The sequence below is a fragment of the Corvus cornix genome, chromosome 13, assembly GCF_000738735.6.
Source record: "Corvus cornix cornix isolate S_Up_H32 chromosome 13, ASM73873v5, whole genome shotgun sequence".
NCBI lineage: Eukaryota > Metazoa > Chordata > Aves > Passeriformes > Corvidae > Corvus > Corvus cornix.
In genome coordinates this window covers 4,918,531-4,932,640 of record NC_046343.1, presented here as the reverse complement: position 1 = coordinate 4,932,640, position 14,110 = coordinate 4,918,531, and the positions used below count along the sequence as shown (strand labels likewise).

General features: G+C 45.2%; 1 protein-coding gene across 1 annotated transcript in view; it reads left to right on the top strand.

Annotated features, from left to right (window-relative positions):
* Positions 1-772: 772 nt before the first annotated feature.
* The window catches only part of LSM11 (LSM11, U7 small nuclear RNA associated), a 13,818-nt gene continuing 480 nt past the window's right edge, over positions 773-14,110 (top strand). Inside the window, exons 1-4 of the mRNA XM_039559656.1 lie at positions 773-1,193; positions 5,172-5,311; positions 6,059-6,142; positions 7,627-14,110. The exon at positions 7,627-14,110 is cut by the window's right edge and continues 480 nt beyond it. Of these exons, the coding sequence (XP_039415590.1) occupies positions 779-1,193; positions 5,172-5,311; positions 6,059-6,142; positions 7,627-8,013 (1,026 nt within the window). The 5' untranslated portion in view covers positions 773-778 and the 3' untranslated portion in view covers positions 8,014-14,110. The remainder of the gene's footprint in view (positions 1,194-5,171; positions 5,312-6,058; positions 6,143-7,626) is intronic.

Here is a 14,110-nt window from a genome sequence, read left to right as displayed (position 1 = left end):
GTGGCATTTCATGGCCTGGGGCAGGGGGGTTTGGTGCCTGATCCAGGGACCATCCCCAGGGTGGGCTGCAGAGGGAGGGTTGCACCAGCCGGGGGTAACTGAAGATAATCACAGATTTGTTAGGGTTGGAAGGGACTTCTGGAGATTATCCAGCCAACTCCCCTGCCAGGGCAGGGACACCTGGAGCAGGTCATCCAGGAACGTGTTCAGGTGCATTTGGGATGTCTTCAGAGAAGGACACTCCACGCCCTTCCTGGGCAGCTGTTCCAGTGCTCTGCCACCCTCAACGTAAAGTTCTTCCTCATGTTGAGGTGAAATTTCTTTTGTTTTAGTTTATGTGCACTGCTCCTCGTCCTGTCACCAGGAAGAGTTTGGCAGCACCCTTTTGATACACCCCTTTGAGTCTTTAGGCTAAGCAGGCCCAGCTCCCGCAGTCTGTCTCATAAAAGAGAGACGCTCCAGACCCTTCACCATCTTTGCGGGCTCTGCTGGACGCTCTCCAGCAGCTCCTTGTCTCTTGTACCGCGGTGCCGGACGCAGCGGAAAGGCGTCCGAGCCCCTCCCGGGCCGCTCCCGGGCCGCTCCCGGGCCCCTCCCGGGCCCCTCCCGGGCCGCTCCCGGGCCGCTCCCGGGCCCCTCCCGGGCCGCTCCCGGGCCCCTCCCGGGCCGCTCCCGGGCCCCTCCCGGGCCGGCGGCCGCTCCGCCCTCAGGCCGGCGGCGTTGCGCGGCAGCGCTCCCTGGCGGCGGCACTGCGCAGTGCGGCCGCCCGCAGCCCGGCATGGAGGAAGACGAGGCGGGCGCGGCGGGCGCGGAGCCGCGGGACCCCCGCCGCCGCTCGCCCAGCCCCGGCCGCCTGGACGTGAGCTCCAGCCGCTTCGACCCGCTGCTGGCGCTCTACTCGCCGCGCACGCCGCTGCCCTTCCCCGGCGCGCCCTGCTTCAACAACCTCGCCGAGTACGAGAGCTTCCAGCGCGGCCTGCGCCGCTCGCGCGGCCGCCGCGCCGCCCCCGCCTGCCGCGGTGCCCCCGCCAGCCGCGCGTCCCGCCGGGGCCCGCCCGCCGCCGACCCCGAGCGCATCCAGCGCCTCCGCAGCCTCATGGTCAACGCGGGCCCCGAGCAGGAGGCGGCTGAAGGCGGAACGGCGACGCGGCGGCGGCGACGGGCACCGCGCAATGTCCTCACCAGGATGCCCCGTAAGGGCGCGGGCAGCGCGGCCCCGGGGCTGGGCGGGCGCGGGGAGCCAGGGCTGAGGGGGAGGCGGAGGGTGTGAGGGCCGGGCCGGGACCGGGGTCATGCTGAGGTGAGTCGAGGGTTGCGGCTGGGCCCGGCGTAGGGTGGGGATGGAGTTTGTGGGTGAGAAGGGAGCGATGGCTGGCGGAAGGGATTAGGTGACAGTGGGGTGCGGTGGGTGGTGTGAGGGGAATGATTTGGTTTGATGGGGAATGACACTTGGATGCAGAGGCACTGGCACAGGTTGCCCAGAGCAGCTGTGGCTGCCCCATCCCTGGAGTGTCCAAGGCCAGGTTGGACGGGGCTTGGAGCAGCCTGGTTTAGTGGAAGGTGTCCCTGCACATGGCAGGGTGATGAGAACGAGATGGGCTTTAAGGTTTCTCCCAACCCACACCATTCCGTGATTCTCTGAAATGGTGTGCAGGAATGAGGAACAGCATTTCACAGAGCTGCTCACACAGAGGTGACACTGACTTTGTTGTGGTGATGTCCTGCTCTGTTAATTGGTTAATTACATACATTCTCTTGGTTTTAAGGAGAAAAGGGATGAGACACTGCTGTGTTCTCAAAAGTACTATTTTAAACCAAGACTGGTATTTGAGTCAGCCCAGGGTGTAGTTAAATCATAACCACGGGTGAGTCTGTAACACACTGCTGTTACTTGTTGCTAACCAAACATCCTGCAGGCAGAAATACTGACATTTCTGATAACATGATGGCAGAACAGTGGGTTGAGGTGTGAGATAGCTGTGATATAGCTAAATTCATCAGTTGTGATGATGATACAAATTTCTTGTAAAAATCAATTCGTGCAGTCAAGGTAAATATCTCCTAAACATGAAGAGGTGCCCCCACACCAAGAATCAAATGGCATTGCTGTTAGGTGAGATGTAACTTTAGTGTACTTAATTAAAAATACTGGGGTTCTTTTTGGAATCCAACTATCTTTTCACCATCGCCTTAATTTTTTGTTTCTAAAAAGGCAAGGCCCAAAATGTCCAATTCTGAATGCCCAAGGCAAAACCTTTTTCTTGCTTAGGCACTAAAACACAATGTGTTCATTGCTATAGATACTGCGTGATCTTAAGTGTCACACTTAGGGCTCTGCACAAATGCAGAGGTTCTGTTTGCACAGGATTTCCAGAAAACTTAAATTCTGATTAATCTTAAATACTGATTTCAGATTTTAATATAAACCATTTCAGCTTGCGGTTGTGATGAAAATTTAAAAAACCCAACCCTGTAAAAATTAAGAACCATTAAGAACACATACTTAATATCCACACATCCATATCTGGACTTCAAAGAAGACTGGCACAACTGATACAGAAAGTGCTACTCAGCAGCCTGGGGTGTTTCAAGAGTGATTTATAGCCAAAATTGTGTGCTTTCCCTGTAAATGGGGGGTGTCTGCAGCACAGGTGGGTCTGTGTTTGGAGCTTGGACTGTGTTGGATCTGTTCAGGAGGAGCGATTTATCATTTCTTTGGGTTTACCAAGGGGCAGGGAACTCATGTGCAGGGCAGGTGGGAAGGTGTTTGACAGTGTTCTAGGTTATTTCAACTGTTCTGACTTTTCTCTTGTGGTTTTTCTAATCTTGCCTCTTAATAGAGTCTGCCCTGAGGACAAGGACTTGAACTTAACTAGAGTTTGGATCTTTATTTTCACCCTTTTGGGGTACTTGCCCTCTGCTTACGGTAGTTTTTGGGTCATTTTTCAGAGTTTTGGTATTAAGCATGTGCTTATTTTATACAAATAGGGGTTGCATTTTGAGTACCAACTAGGTAACTTTTTTCCCTGTCTATTGAAAAATTGTTAATGCTGGTACTTAACAACACAGAAGGCACAGGCAGATTTAGCTGTGTGCAGAGCCTGCTCATTACAGCCCTTGGTGCTTGCGGAGGAGGTGCGTTCCAAAAATAAATGCCTTGCGTTGCTGGTTTTGTTTTTTGCGAGAATGTCAGGTTGTTGAAGGGTTTTTGGATGATGCATTCTGCCCTTTTGCTCAGGTGAAGCTGGAGGTTTGCCATGGAGGAGCACATGCAAGGAAAAGTGGGCAGAGTGTAGATTTGGTAGAACTGTGTAGTGTTTTCCTGGGTGCTGAGAGGCAGAGGTGTAGTGGGAAAGAGGGGTTGTATGTGGAATTTTGTAAGAAGTTGCAGATAATGTCCCTACTTAAAAGGAATATTAGAATTCGAAATGTAAAAAAATAAACCCTCGATTTTATATTATTATGTAAATTCTCAGGGTTGGTTAGAAAAAATACTGTTTTCTGATTGAAAACATCCATTTGATATTGTGATGGTGTCATCTGTAGTTCCTGTGATGGATCTGTCAATCCCGAACATAAGTTTGTTATCAGTTCAGCTGAAGGAGACACAGAGACTCATGGAAAGGCCCCCTAAGCAAGGCTGGGAGGTGCTGAGACAGCTTCTGCTCTGTGTGAAACCAATTTCCTCCAGTTATTCAGCTGGAGAGGGCTGGCAGGAAGACAATGGATCTCAAAAAATAAATATGATTAGGTTAATTCAGAGGAAACTGATTTAGATTTCCCTGCTGTGGCCATGAATTACCCTGCAGCCGAGTCCTGCAGATCAGCTGTTTTACACAGTCACTTTACACTCACAGGGAGCATTTTCTGGTGTGCAAATCAAACCTTGAATCCATAGTCCCTAAGGCACAAGGTGAGAGATCATCTCTGTCTCACATATTTTATTAATATGAAGAAATGTGTGAGATTTTAGACCAAGTCTTTTCCCTGACTCTTAGTAGGAATTGTACAGCAGTCCTGGGGCTGTGTTTGCACAAGCAAACGGGTACCAAGGCATGGGTGGAAGTTGTAAATAATATCTACCCCTCTAGATGAATTACACTTGCAGTGATCTCTAGTGTGCAGACAAGGCTTGGGTGAGCCAGGCAAGCTCTATGTTTCATTGAACTCTTTTTGCCCTGGTTAAAAGCATTATTGTCCTGGGGTTTAGCATGGTTTAATTGCTGGCTGCTCCTTAGAATCATTTTATTTCTTTGCCAAAGACTTGTATGACTTTGAAGGATGTTCAGCTGGCTGCTGAAATCTTAGCTGAAACAATACATTTTCATCAGTTTAAACTGGTCCAGTTTAGTAAATTGAAGGATTTTGAATCATTCATTGTTTCAGAAATCCCCTTGTAAAGAAAAGGAACACATCTGCTATGATTCTTTGTTCACAGCTCGTAACTAATCTGAGGTGGCCTTAACCAGGCATTTGTCGTTTCTGTGGAACTAACTCTGCCCCCATGAGCTTTCTGTTCCCTCTCAACCACTTTTATTTACAGTTAGGATTACTTGGCATGTTTTTGAAATGTAGCAAAAAGATTTTCAGCTAAGGCTGATTTGGCTGTGGGCTATGTAAAGCAAAACCTTCATATTTTTGAAGTCTTGGCTGTCCCCACTGTAAGAAGAGTTTTGGTGGTCTGGTAATGGCAACCCACAGTGTGTTAGAGTGCTTGGGGCTTCTCTTTGCTATTGTTATGAACACAAGTGTTGTGCCAAGGTCTGCCAATACTTGTACATGGAGTGGATTTCTACATGTCTTTTAGATAGATAGATACTGAGGAGAGAGTTCTTACTAGAGTATGTAGTGACAGGAAAAGCGGGAATAGCTTCAGACTGAAAAAGAGGAGGTTTAGGTAGATATTAGAGAGAAATTCTTCGCTGTGAGGGTGGTGAGGCCCTGGCACAGGGTACCCAGGGAAGCTGTGGCTGCCCCATCCCTGGAAGTGTCCAGGGTCAGGTCAGAAAGGGCTTTGAGCAACCTGGGATAGTGGAAGGTGTCCCTACCCATGGCAGGGGATTGTAACAAGATGATCTTCAAGATCCTTTCTAACCCAAGTCATTCTATGATTCTGTTCTATGATTCTGTATGTTTGGTTGAAGACTGATGATGTTCTCTTTCTGTTCTAGTCCATGAAGGCAGCCCACTGGGGGAACTTCATCGCTGTGTCCGAGATGGTGTCAGAATCAATGTTCACATCCGCACTTTCAAAGGGCTTCGTGGAGTCTGCACAGGGTTTTTGGTTGCATTTGACAAATTTTGGAATATGGTAATTATTATTCCAGCCCTTGATTTGTAACTGTTATATTGAAAACTTGAAATTTGCAACAGGTTTAAGCAAATAACACACGGAGAAGGTTAATGTGCTTTTGTGGTTCACAAACTTATTTGCTCTAGCACTGTGTGCTGGGTTTGAGATGTAAGTGGTGCTTGGTGTTGGACTGGTACATCTGGGAGGTGCCAAACCATCTTAGAGAGGTTTTAGGTGAGAGAGAAGCTTTGAACAGTTTGCAGCATCTTCAGAGGTTTTGCATAAGAACACAGGAAGGTGGAATATGAAGAATATCAGAAGCTTCCAAAGCTTTCTCAGCAAAACCCAGTCTTTCTGTAGTGGTAGGTGCTTTTCTGTTTTCTTTCACTAACATCACTGAGCTGTCAGTTACAAAAGCTTTTCCCTGTTCTACCTTGTGAAGATCTTAAAGACAGTAGATGGAAGAGCAGCTATTAAATATTTGTGAGCCTGGAGGTGTGAAAAGTTTGGAAATGGGGAGGGAGGAAGGATTTTGCAGGCAAGGATCAGAGAGATTTTGCAAGTAATGCAGAATGAACTTTTCTGCTGCTTTTATACCTCAGTACAATTTAGATGATTAACAAACCAGCTCCAAAGCACAGCCTGTTCCTGGGATGGATTTTCTCTCAGAATATAATTTCATAATGCTTTGACACAAAGCTGGTCCAAAGCTGCTTCATGTTTTATTTTAAGTTTGATCTTTCTGTTTCTTTAATCTTTTTCTAGGCCCTGACAGATGTGGATGAGACTTACAGGAAACCAGTAATGGGCAAAGCCTTCTATGCAGAGCCTCAGCTCTCACTGACCCGAGTAGGTGACATCTCCTGTTTTCTTTCTTACTAGGATCTCCTTTTTCAAAGTAGTGAAAGGGGAGCATTGATTGGGAAGCCATGTTTGCATCTGAAATATTTTACCTCCTTTTATTACAGATGACTCTAAAATAACTTGAACTGAGAAAAAAAATACCCAAAACGTTTTCCGACCTTTCTGAAAGTATTTTAGTAGTTCAGTGTTACTAAAGCTCCACTTTAGAATCAGATCACAGTTGCTGCCACTGCTTAATGTAATGTGCTGAGCTTCTAGAAGCTCACTCTGTGGGTTTTGATGTATTTGTTCTGTGTGTTTTTTGCACCTGTGACTGATCAGGTCCACATTTGTCCTGCCAGGGGATATGGCAGAGCATCCCGCTGGTACTGATGTTCCTAATGACACAAGCCTGTGTCTGCAGCCAGAGAAACAACACAGCTCTTTGGCCACTTGAGCTTCCATTCTGGGTACTGTGAAGCCCAAGATCTCCAAAGCTCTCCACTCTCTAGGATCCAGCTGCAAATAGAGTTGTTTACCACGCTGACAACTGAAGAGATGATAGATGAACTTATGGACAATGAAGGGAAAAAAAATGTGACAGGGATGTGCCCATTGAATGGCAACAGCTCTGGGCCTTTTGAACATCAGAGAAGCATCACAAAAACATTTAAACTGTTCCATTGTCAGGAGTTTGCTTTCAAATTCCTGCCATTTAAATCTGTTTTCTGATAGATCCCACCCTTCATTTTTTTAAAGATTAGTTAAAAATAATCAAGTTGTCTTTGTTCCTTTAGCTCACTCTCACAGGGGTTGGCTTTCCATCCTGTTGGTGGGAAGAGAGAGGCTAACCAAAAATCTCATTTGTCATTATTTTGTAAAAGCTTGTCTGCTGCCAGAGTAAAAGCAATTTCTTTTCCAGTTTCACCACCATGTATTCTTAGATTAATGAGTTCATACAGTGCTTTGGGTCTGCTGCTGTAGCTTTTATTATTTTTCTGTTGTTTGTGGTCTGCTCACCTCCCAGCATACCCACATGTCATCTTTGTTTTAGGGAACACAAAAGATCCCTCAGTTTTTCAGTATGCACCCTTTGGAGGCCCCTTATCTTAGGGATTCGTGACACAAGGATAGAAATCTCTCTAAAACTGTCTGACAACATTAAAAGAGCATGGGAAAAAGTGAGCTGTAGGAGCAACTTGGTGTATCTGTTGCTCCTGACCAAAGTTAAAGGCTACCACGTAACACTCTTGCTCCCCAAATTGAATTCCTTGGTGCTCGCATTAAGACAATCACAACCATGCAAGAGACCCATTCACCTTCTGTCACTGTTTGGTAAGAAAGCATGGTCTTTATTGCTGGTGGAGATCTGTCACTGTGTCTTGGGAGCTCTGATTTGGGATCGTAGATGAAAATGCAATATAGAAGGGTGGAACAAGTGGCCTCTCTTGTTTACAAGTGTGGTCATAGATACAAATGTCCTTTTACAGCTGTTTGACAGACTCAAGCTGCAGGAATCCTCGGGGAAAAAGGGAGCTGACTCAAAGACTGTCTCAGAGGAGCTGGCCCTGACAAATGACTCTCAGACGCTGAGTTCGAAAGCTGGATCAGGACGAGGGAGAGCAGAAGAGGAGCGTGAGAGGCAGAAACACTCGGTCAGAGCTGGAGAAAAGAAGACCTCAGGTGACAGAAGTGAAGCTGATGTGGGCAGCAGGACTGCCCACACAGAGGGGGCCAGTGCTGGTGGGGCCCGAGCAAGGAGCCAGTCCCGGAGGAGAAGGCGGCCCAAGGTGGATTATCAGCAGGTGTTCACACGCCACATAAACCAGATCTTTATTCGAGGAGAGAATGTCTTGCTTGTCCATTTAGCACATTGACTTGGCTGAGCCTTTGTCAGCATATTTATTTGATAGCATGACTTGCTGCTGCAGCTCCCATTGTTATTTAGAGTTGTCATTGAGTAGGATGGTACCATGGCTGGTTTCCCATTGCCACAACAAGGCAGGGGAAAGAATTGTAACTTGAGCATCCTGGGCTTGATGCCAAAGCAGCCTCCTTAGATCCCAGTTGGGGGTCTCAGGCGAAGGTCAGCAATGCAGTTGTTTCTGTGGTATGAGGGAGTTAAGAAACAGATCCCACTGTTTCTTAAAAAGAAGCTAAATAGAGAGGGTTGGAAGAGAATTTCAGTGTACTCTGTTACAGGAGCTACTTGAGGCACACATTTAAGGACAGGATCTGCACCTGCAATAAATCAGAAATGCTCTTTTGCACATTCTGAGTAATATCAAGAGGAAATTGCTAAGGAAATCAAGTTTATCTGCTGCTGTTACATGGATGTCCTATCTTCCAGACATAATTCTGACAGTCATTTTGAAATAGTTTATAAAACAGGAGTCACATCCTGCTGTTGGCTACAGGCCTCTGCTATAGTTAGCTCTGTAATGCTCTGTGTGATAGGAAACCTCTTAATTGTAAACTGCTCTTTTAATGTGAGTGATGGCAGGACTGTAACTTGTTTCCAGCATCAAAGCTTAGGCTCTCTTTGTAATGCTGTACTTTGGTCCTGCGTCACCAGCAAGCAGATGATGTAGCTGATCCAGAGACCTCCCTATTTGGAGTTTACCTGTGAATGCTGTGGATGCAGATGGAAACTTATCCTTTTGTATTTCACCCATTTGCTACTTATTGTAACAATGAAGCTGGCAAAGATTGGTTTGTTCTCAGGTGTGTTTGTGCTGAGCACACCCGTCCTGTACTTAAACGCCCTTCTGGCTCCCTCTGTTGAAACCAGAGCTGCTGTGTCTCCAGCCGTTCTTATGGAGCAGGAATCTTCATGGGTCTTTCCTGTCCATGTGAGGGATGCATCATCTAACTCCAGCTGAGCTTTGAAGAGTGCCTGAAAAGGTTTTGAAGTATAGAAGTCAGACTCAACTCATCAGTGTTTCATTTTAGCAAGGCTGTTAAATTATTGCAGATCAGGCCAGGGTTCTGTAGGTATAAACTGCTTTCCAAAAAATCCACGTGCAGAAGTTTGAGGGTAAATGTAACTGTTCCATTATGTAGTCTCTTCCCTTTGTTGTCAAAGGAGATCTCATGCTGCTATTCTGTATTCATCTCAACTGCCTTGTGCTTTGCAGCAGCTCTGTGTGTTTAAGCTGAAGTTGGGAAATTGCTTCATAGCAGGACTTACATTGCATATAGATGTCCTGAGTTCTCAAATTGAGTGGCTGTACTGTGGGTGACATGGATTTCTGTTGCTGCAGATGCAGCATTCTGCTTGCTTGGTCGTTAGGGGTATGTGTGGTGTTTGAGCAAATCACAGAAATCATTTAGCAGGCATTCTGGACACACAAAGCAGCTGTTTGCCTCTGGGGGAGCCTGAAACTTATGTCAACATTTCATATGACATGGGGCTTGATGAGCTCAGCTGCTGAGCTCAAAGCCAAGTTCAGCCTGGGACAGAATAAAAAGTACTGTTGAGGCAAAATAGTTTCATCAAGGGTAAAAAAGAAAAGAAAAAAAAAAAAATACTCTCTACAGCTTCTTATGAAATACTGCTTTACTGCTGTAATCCCATCCCTCTGTGAACTGAGACTAGGCACTGAAAAGGCTCTTCTCATGGAGATTCTTATTTCCCCTCCCTTCTTGACTGTTTGTGTTCATGGACTCTGCAGTTTCTCCCTTTTTTTTTCTTTTTTTTCCCTTTCTCCTGTCAGTACTTTGTCTCCTCAGGACATTCTAAACTCTGGTTTAAAAAGACTGTTCTTGTTGCCCTGGCTTTCTGCACCCTCTCCTGGTTGGCTTTCTGTGTACTAACCAGAACCCTCACAAATTACTAGAAATATGTGAAGCTAGAAACAAGCTGTTTATCTTTGGTCCTGACTTCCCAGCAGCTTTTATTGCAAGTGAATATTTTCTTCCTTATGTTTTGTTTGTGAGGATTTTCCCCTCTGTTTTCTCGCAGCTTCGTTTTCATTTCAGCTGCTTGGCATCACTCCTCTCTGCCTTTTCCACTAGTACCAAAGGCCACTGGTTTTGAGCTCTCCTCTTTCCTTCGTATTTGACCAAAGGCTGACACACAATGACATCTCATTGAATTCTTGCTTTTCTTCACCTCATATTCTTAATTCTGTTTGTCTGCCTAGTTTATGTTGCCTTGTGCATTAACTAAGATACAACTACTGTGAATATTTTTGTGGTCATGCTGCCTTTCCTTGTTGACTGACACTTCCTCAAGTTCTCAGTTGCTGCTGGAAGTCTCAGTGTTTCCTTTCATAAGAGATTTTTCCCTGAAACCTTACAGATGTTTGTTGCTTTACATCTAGGAGTTTCTTTGTTAACATTTTGCAAAAAAGGCTGGTGCTTAGACTTGAGTTGGTGCCTTGATTTTTATATCATCCCTGACCTGTTCTTCCAGAATCATCACCTTGGTGAGCAAACCTGGTTAAGGATTATAGTTTATCTACTTTTTTTGCACTACCTCATTATTAAAATGTTCCTCCTCTCATCTGTGAAGTTGGTTAAACTTCTCTCTTCCAGTTTAGATTTAAGGAATTATTTGTTGGTTCTTCATTTGTTTCCTACTTTCCTGTCCGCCTTTCTCATTATTTCCAAGCTGCTTCCTAAATACTGCTGCTTCCTCTTCTACAACTTCAGATCTGCCAAATGTCTTCCTTTTCCCACCTTTTCTGGCACTGTATCTTTTAAAAATGCATTATTAAAATGCTATCTTATGTATTTTGTCTATTTCAAGCATCATGATTGTGATGAAGCAAGTGATCCTGTAGGTGTGGTTTCACTTGCATGTTCAATACTTCAGATAATGTTTCTCTTTAAATAAAATTGAATGTCATGTTCTGAAAGGAATTCTTCTACCTCACTGAAATACTCTCCTAAATCTGTTTTAAAAAAAAAAAGAAAAAGAAAACAACCTTTGGAAACAAATGAGCTTTGGTTTGTTTGGTTTTTTAAAAATTGTTTCTGGTTGTTTCTTTCTATTGTTTTCCAAACTCAAGATAAAATTTTTGTTCAAAAATTTTTTTGCTCCCAGCCCTTCCTCTCTTGCTGCAGTGATGCTGTGAGCACAGACACACCAAAGTCTTTGTGCAAATCAATGAAAAGTAAGAAACAGAGAGCAAGGTGAGAGTGGAAAAGCTTTGCGCAGATATGAAGAAATCCCTGGAAAGGATCCACGGGTTGCCACCTGTCCTGTATTTCTAGGACTTTGCTCAGCCTGATGCTCAGCAGTGGTTCTTAAAGTGTGTTTGGGGTGAGGTACCCAGTTACTACAGGGAGCAGTTTTCTGCAATAACTTCGAAGAAGTATTGGGATGATTTGAGAAAGTTTTAAAATAATTTCTAATTTCTGGGATTAGGTCTTAGGAAATGTTTTTACACATGCGCTTCATTTTTATCAAACATTTCTTAGGCTGTGGTAGTAGAAAAGGTAAGGCCAAAGGGAAAAAAAGGAGCTTGTAAAAAAATGGGGGTTTAGTTCCTTCTCTCAACTGACTTGTCCAGCTTATTAATTGCCTGGAAGGTTTTTTTCTGACCTAGAGTGAGGTACTTAGCATGTCCTCCCCCAGGTGATTACTGAATTAATCATTGAGTGCTGTTTTCCATCTGCTTCTTATCCTTCAGTGTTTGGATTCATTGTTTCCTTTGCAGCATTCCCTCCACAGGGCAGTGTCGCACCAGGAACAAGCCTGACTGCCCACTGGGTTTTACCCTTCCATAAGGCATGTTACCCTGCCCAGTTTTGAGTCCAGAGAGCCTTTGGCTATTCGTGATTTTCATACCGTTCTCTTTGATTTTTGGAATTATTTGGTCAGAAGAATTATTTATCTTTGATAATATTACTTTTTGGAGTAAACCGATTTTTTGAAACTTAAAGTATTTTTTTTTTTTATTTTCCTTCACAAAGTACTAGGTTTTCCTAGTTTGCTGTTGCAGTCACCCACTTGCACCTGTGAATCGCTGGGTGAAGAGTGTGCAGGATAAAAAGAGGCAGAGAAAAAAAGATGTCTAATTCTTATTGAACTTGACATTCTGTCCAACATGCTGCCCACACTCACCCTGTTTCTTACTGGCACTGACCTAAATGAGACAGGTGGAAATGATTTCATCCAGAATCTTGAAGGAGAATGGAGCAGGGACAGCGGACTGAAAACACTGAGTTCATGAAGATGTTTATCTCCAGGTAAACTTCCTGTCTTTGATTAAACAGATCAGAGTTATAACCACCAACTCAACACTGCAAGCTCTGCCACTGGATAAAATTGGAAGGCAGAGTCCTGCACCTTTTCAGAGGAGATGCAGTGATTCCCTCAGCCAGGCCAGCTCTTGCCTGAGAAGCTGCTCAGGTACATGCCAGTGTCTGCCTCAGAGCATAACTGCAAATACTGCCAATTAATATGAGGATGTTTTCTCTCCTGCCTGCACTGCTGAGTGTAAAATATAAATGCTAAGGTCTGCAGCATCTGCAGCCCAGAACGACTTCAGTTCATGCTTTCGCTTCTTGACATTGGCTTAAAAAGTTTCAAGTTTGTACTCCTAGGAATCCTGAGACAGTCTGTTAGAACATTAGGAAAGGCTGCTGCTGACTAGAAATAGTATTGGAAAAGTAAGTTTTTATAGAATTTGTGAAATTCTGATAGTAATTAAAGTATTGCAAATCTGGAAAGGCTGAGAGAGTTGGGATTGTTCAGCCTGGAGAAGAGAAGCTTTGGGGTGACCCAGTTGCAGCCTCCGAGTACCAAGTAAAAGGGAGATTACAAGAAGGACAGATAGAGACTATTTACAAGGGCCTGGAGTGACAGGACAAGGGGGAATGGCTTCACACTGGCAGAGACTAGGGTTAAATGGGATATGGCAAAAAAGGAGGGGAGAGGAATTATGCAGGTGGTGATAACTCCTTGACATGGGAAGGGGCTTTCTAAGCTGTGTCCTTGGGCACAATCCAGCCAGCACTGGGCAGTTGAGCTCTGTAGATGAAGGGGAGGATGCAGAGCCAGCTCTTGAGTGCAGCCTCCCTTATGCTTCGAGCCTTTCACAGCACCTGAACTGGCCCTGGAATCTCTGCCAGGCTCCACCCATAATGACTGACAGATTTGAGTCCGCCTCTAACATTTTGCAGAGGAAAGCCAGTGGAAGAAGGAACTAAGCAGATTTGCCATTTTGAGGCCGGGATGGAGGCTTGGTTTTCCTTGTTGGCTTCCTGGGGGTGCAGGAGAAAGGACTACTTTACTGGGGAAATAGCAGAGATGCTTTGCCTCATGATGTTTACAAGTCCTTTTAGATGTCACTGTTAAGTGCTCTTGCTCTTAGCTGGTGGAAGTGAAGGCCTGTCAGGGAAGGAAAACGCCTTCTGATATTTCAGGGTAACTATCTTACTAGCTTCTAGCTTTGTGGTGCACACTTGGATGACTTTATTGAAAAAGAATTAGTACACCTGAGACTTTCAGTCAGTCTTGTATTCATTTAGAATGAAAAGCAGTTTGATCAGTTTGTGCGAAAACATATCCATCCTTTTTTCCTCTCTAAAGATCAGTGCTCCCCCTCAAGAAAGAAAGGAAAGCTGCTCCTAAAGTGATTGCTTCTGATTTCCACTGCTTCAGAGCAAAGTGCAACTGTGTAAAGGTGTCTTCAGCTGAGACATTATTCTGAGAGGACAAGATGAGAGAAATATTTGGTCTCCCTAGAACTAAAGTGGGCATTACAAGGGGAGTAGATGGGTTGACCTCTTTTCAAGTGGTGCACACACCCACTGTAGTTGCATGGACTGGGACTTGTTAACCAATCAGTCACCTGTAAAACTTCCTTAGGGAACCACAGAGGAGCAGCATGAGCCACCAGACTGACTTGGGGCTGGAAGTCAGGGGCTGACAAATTCCGCTCTCTTTGCTGCCTCTTGCTCACTGAATGGCCTTGGCAAGTCGCTTCCATCCCTTGCCCTGATGCTCCACAGCTGAAATAC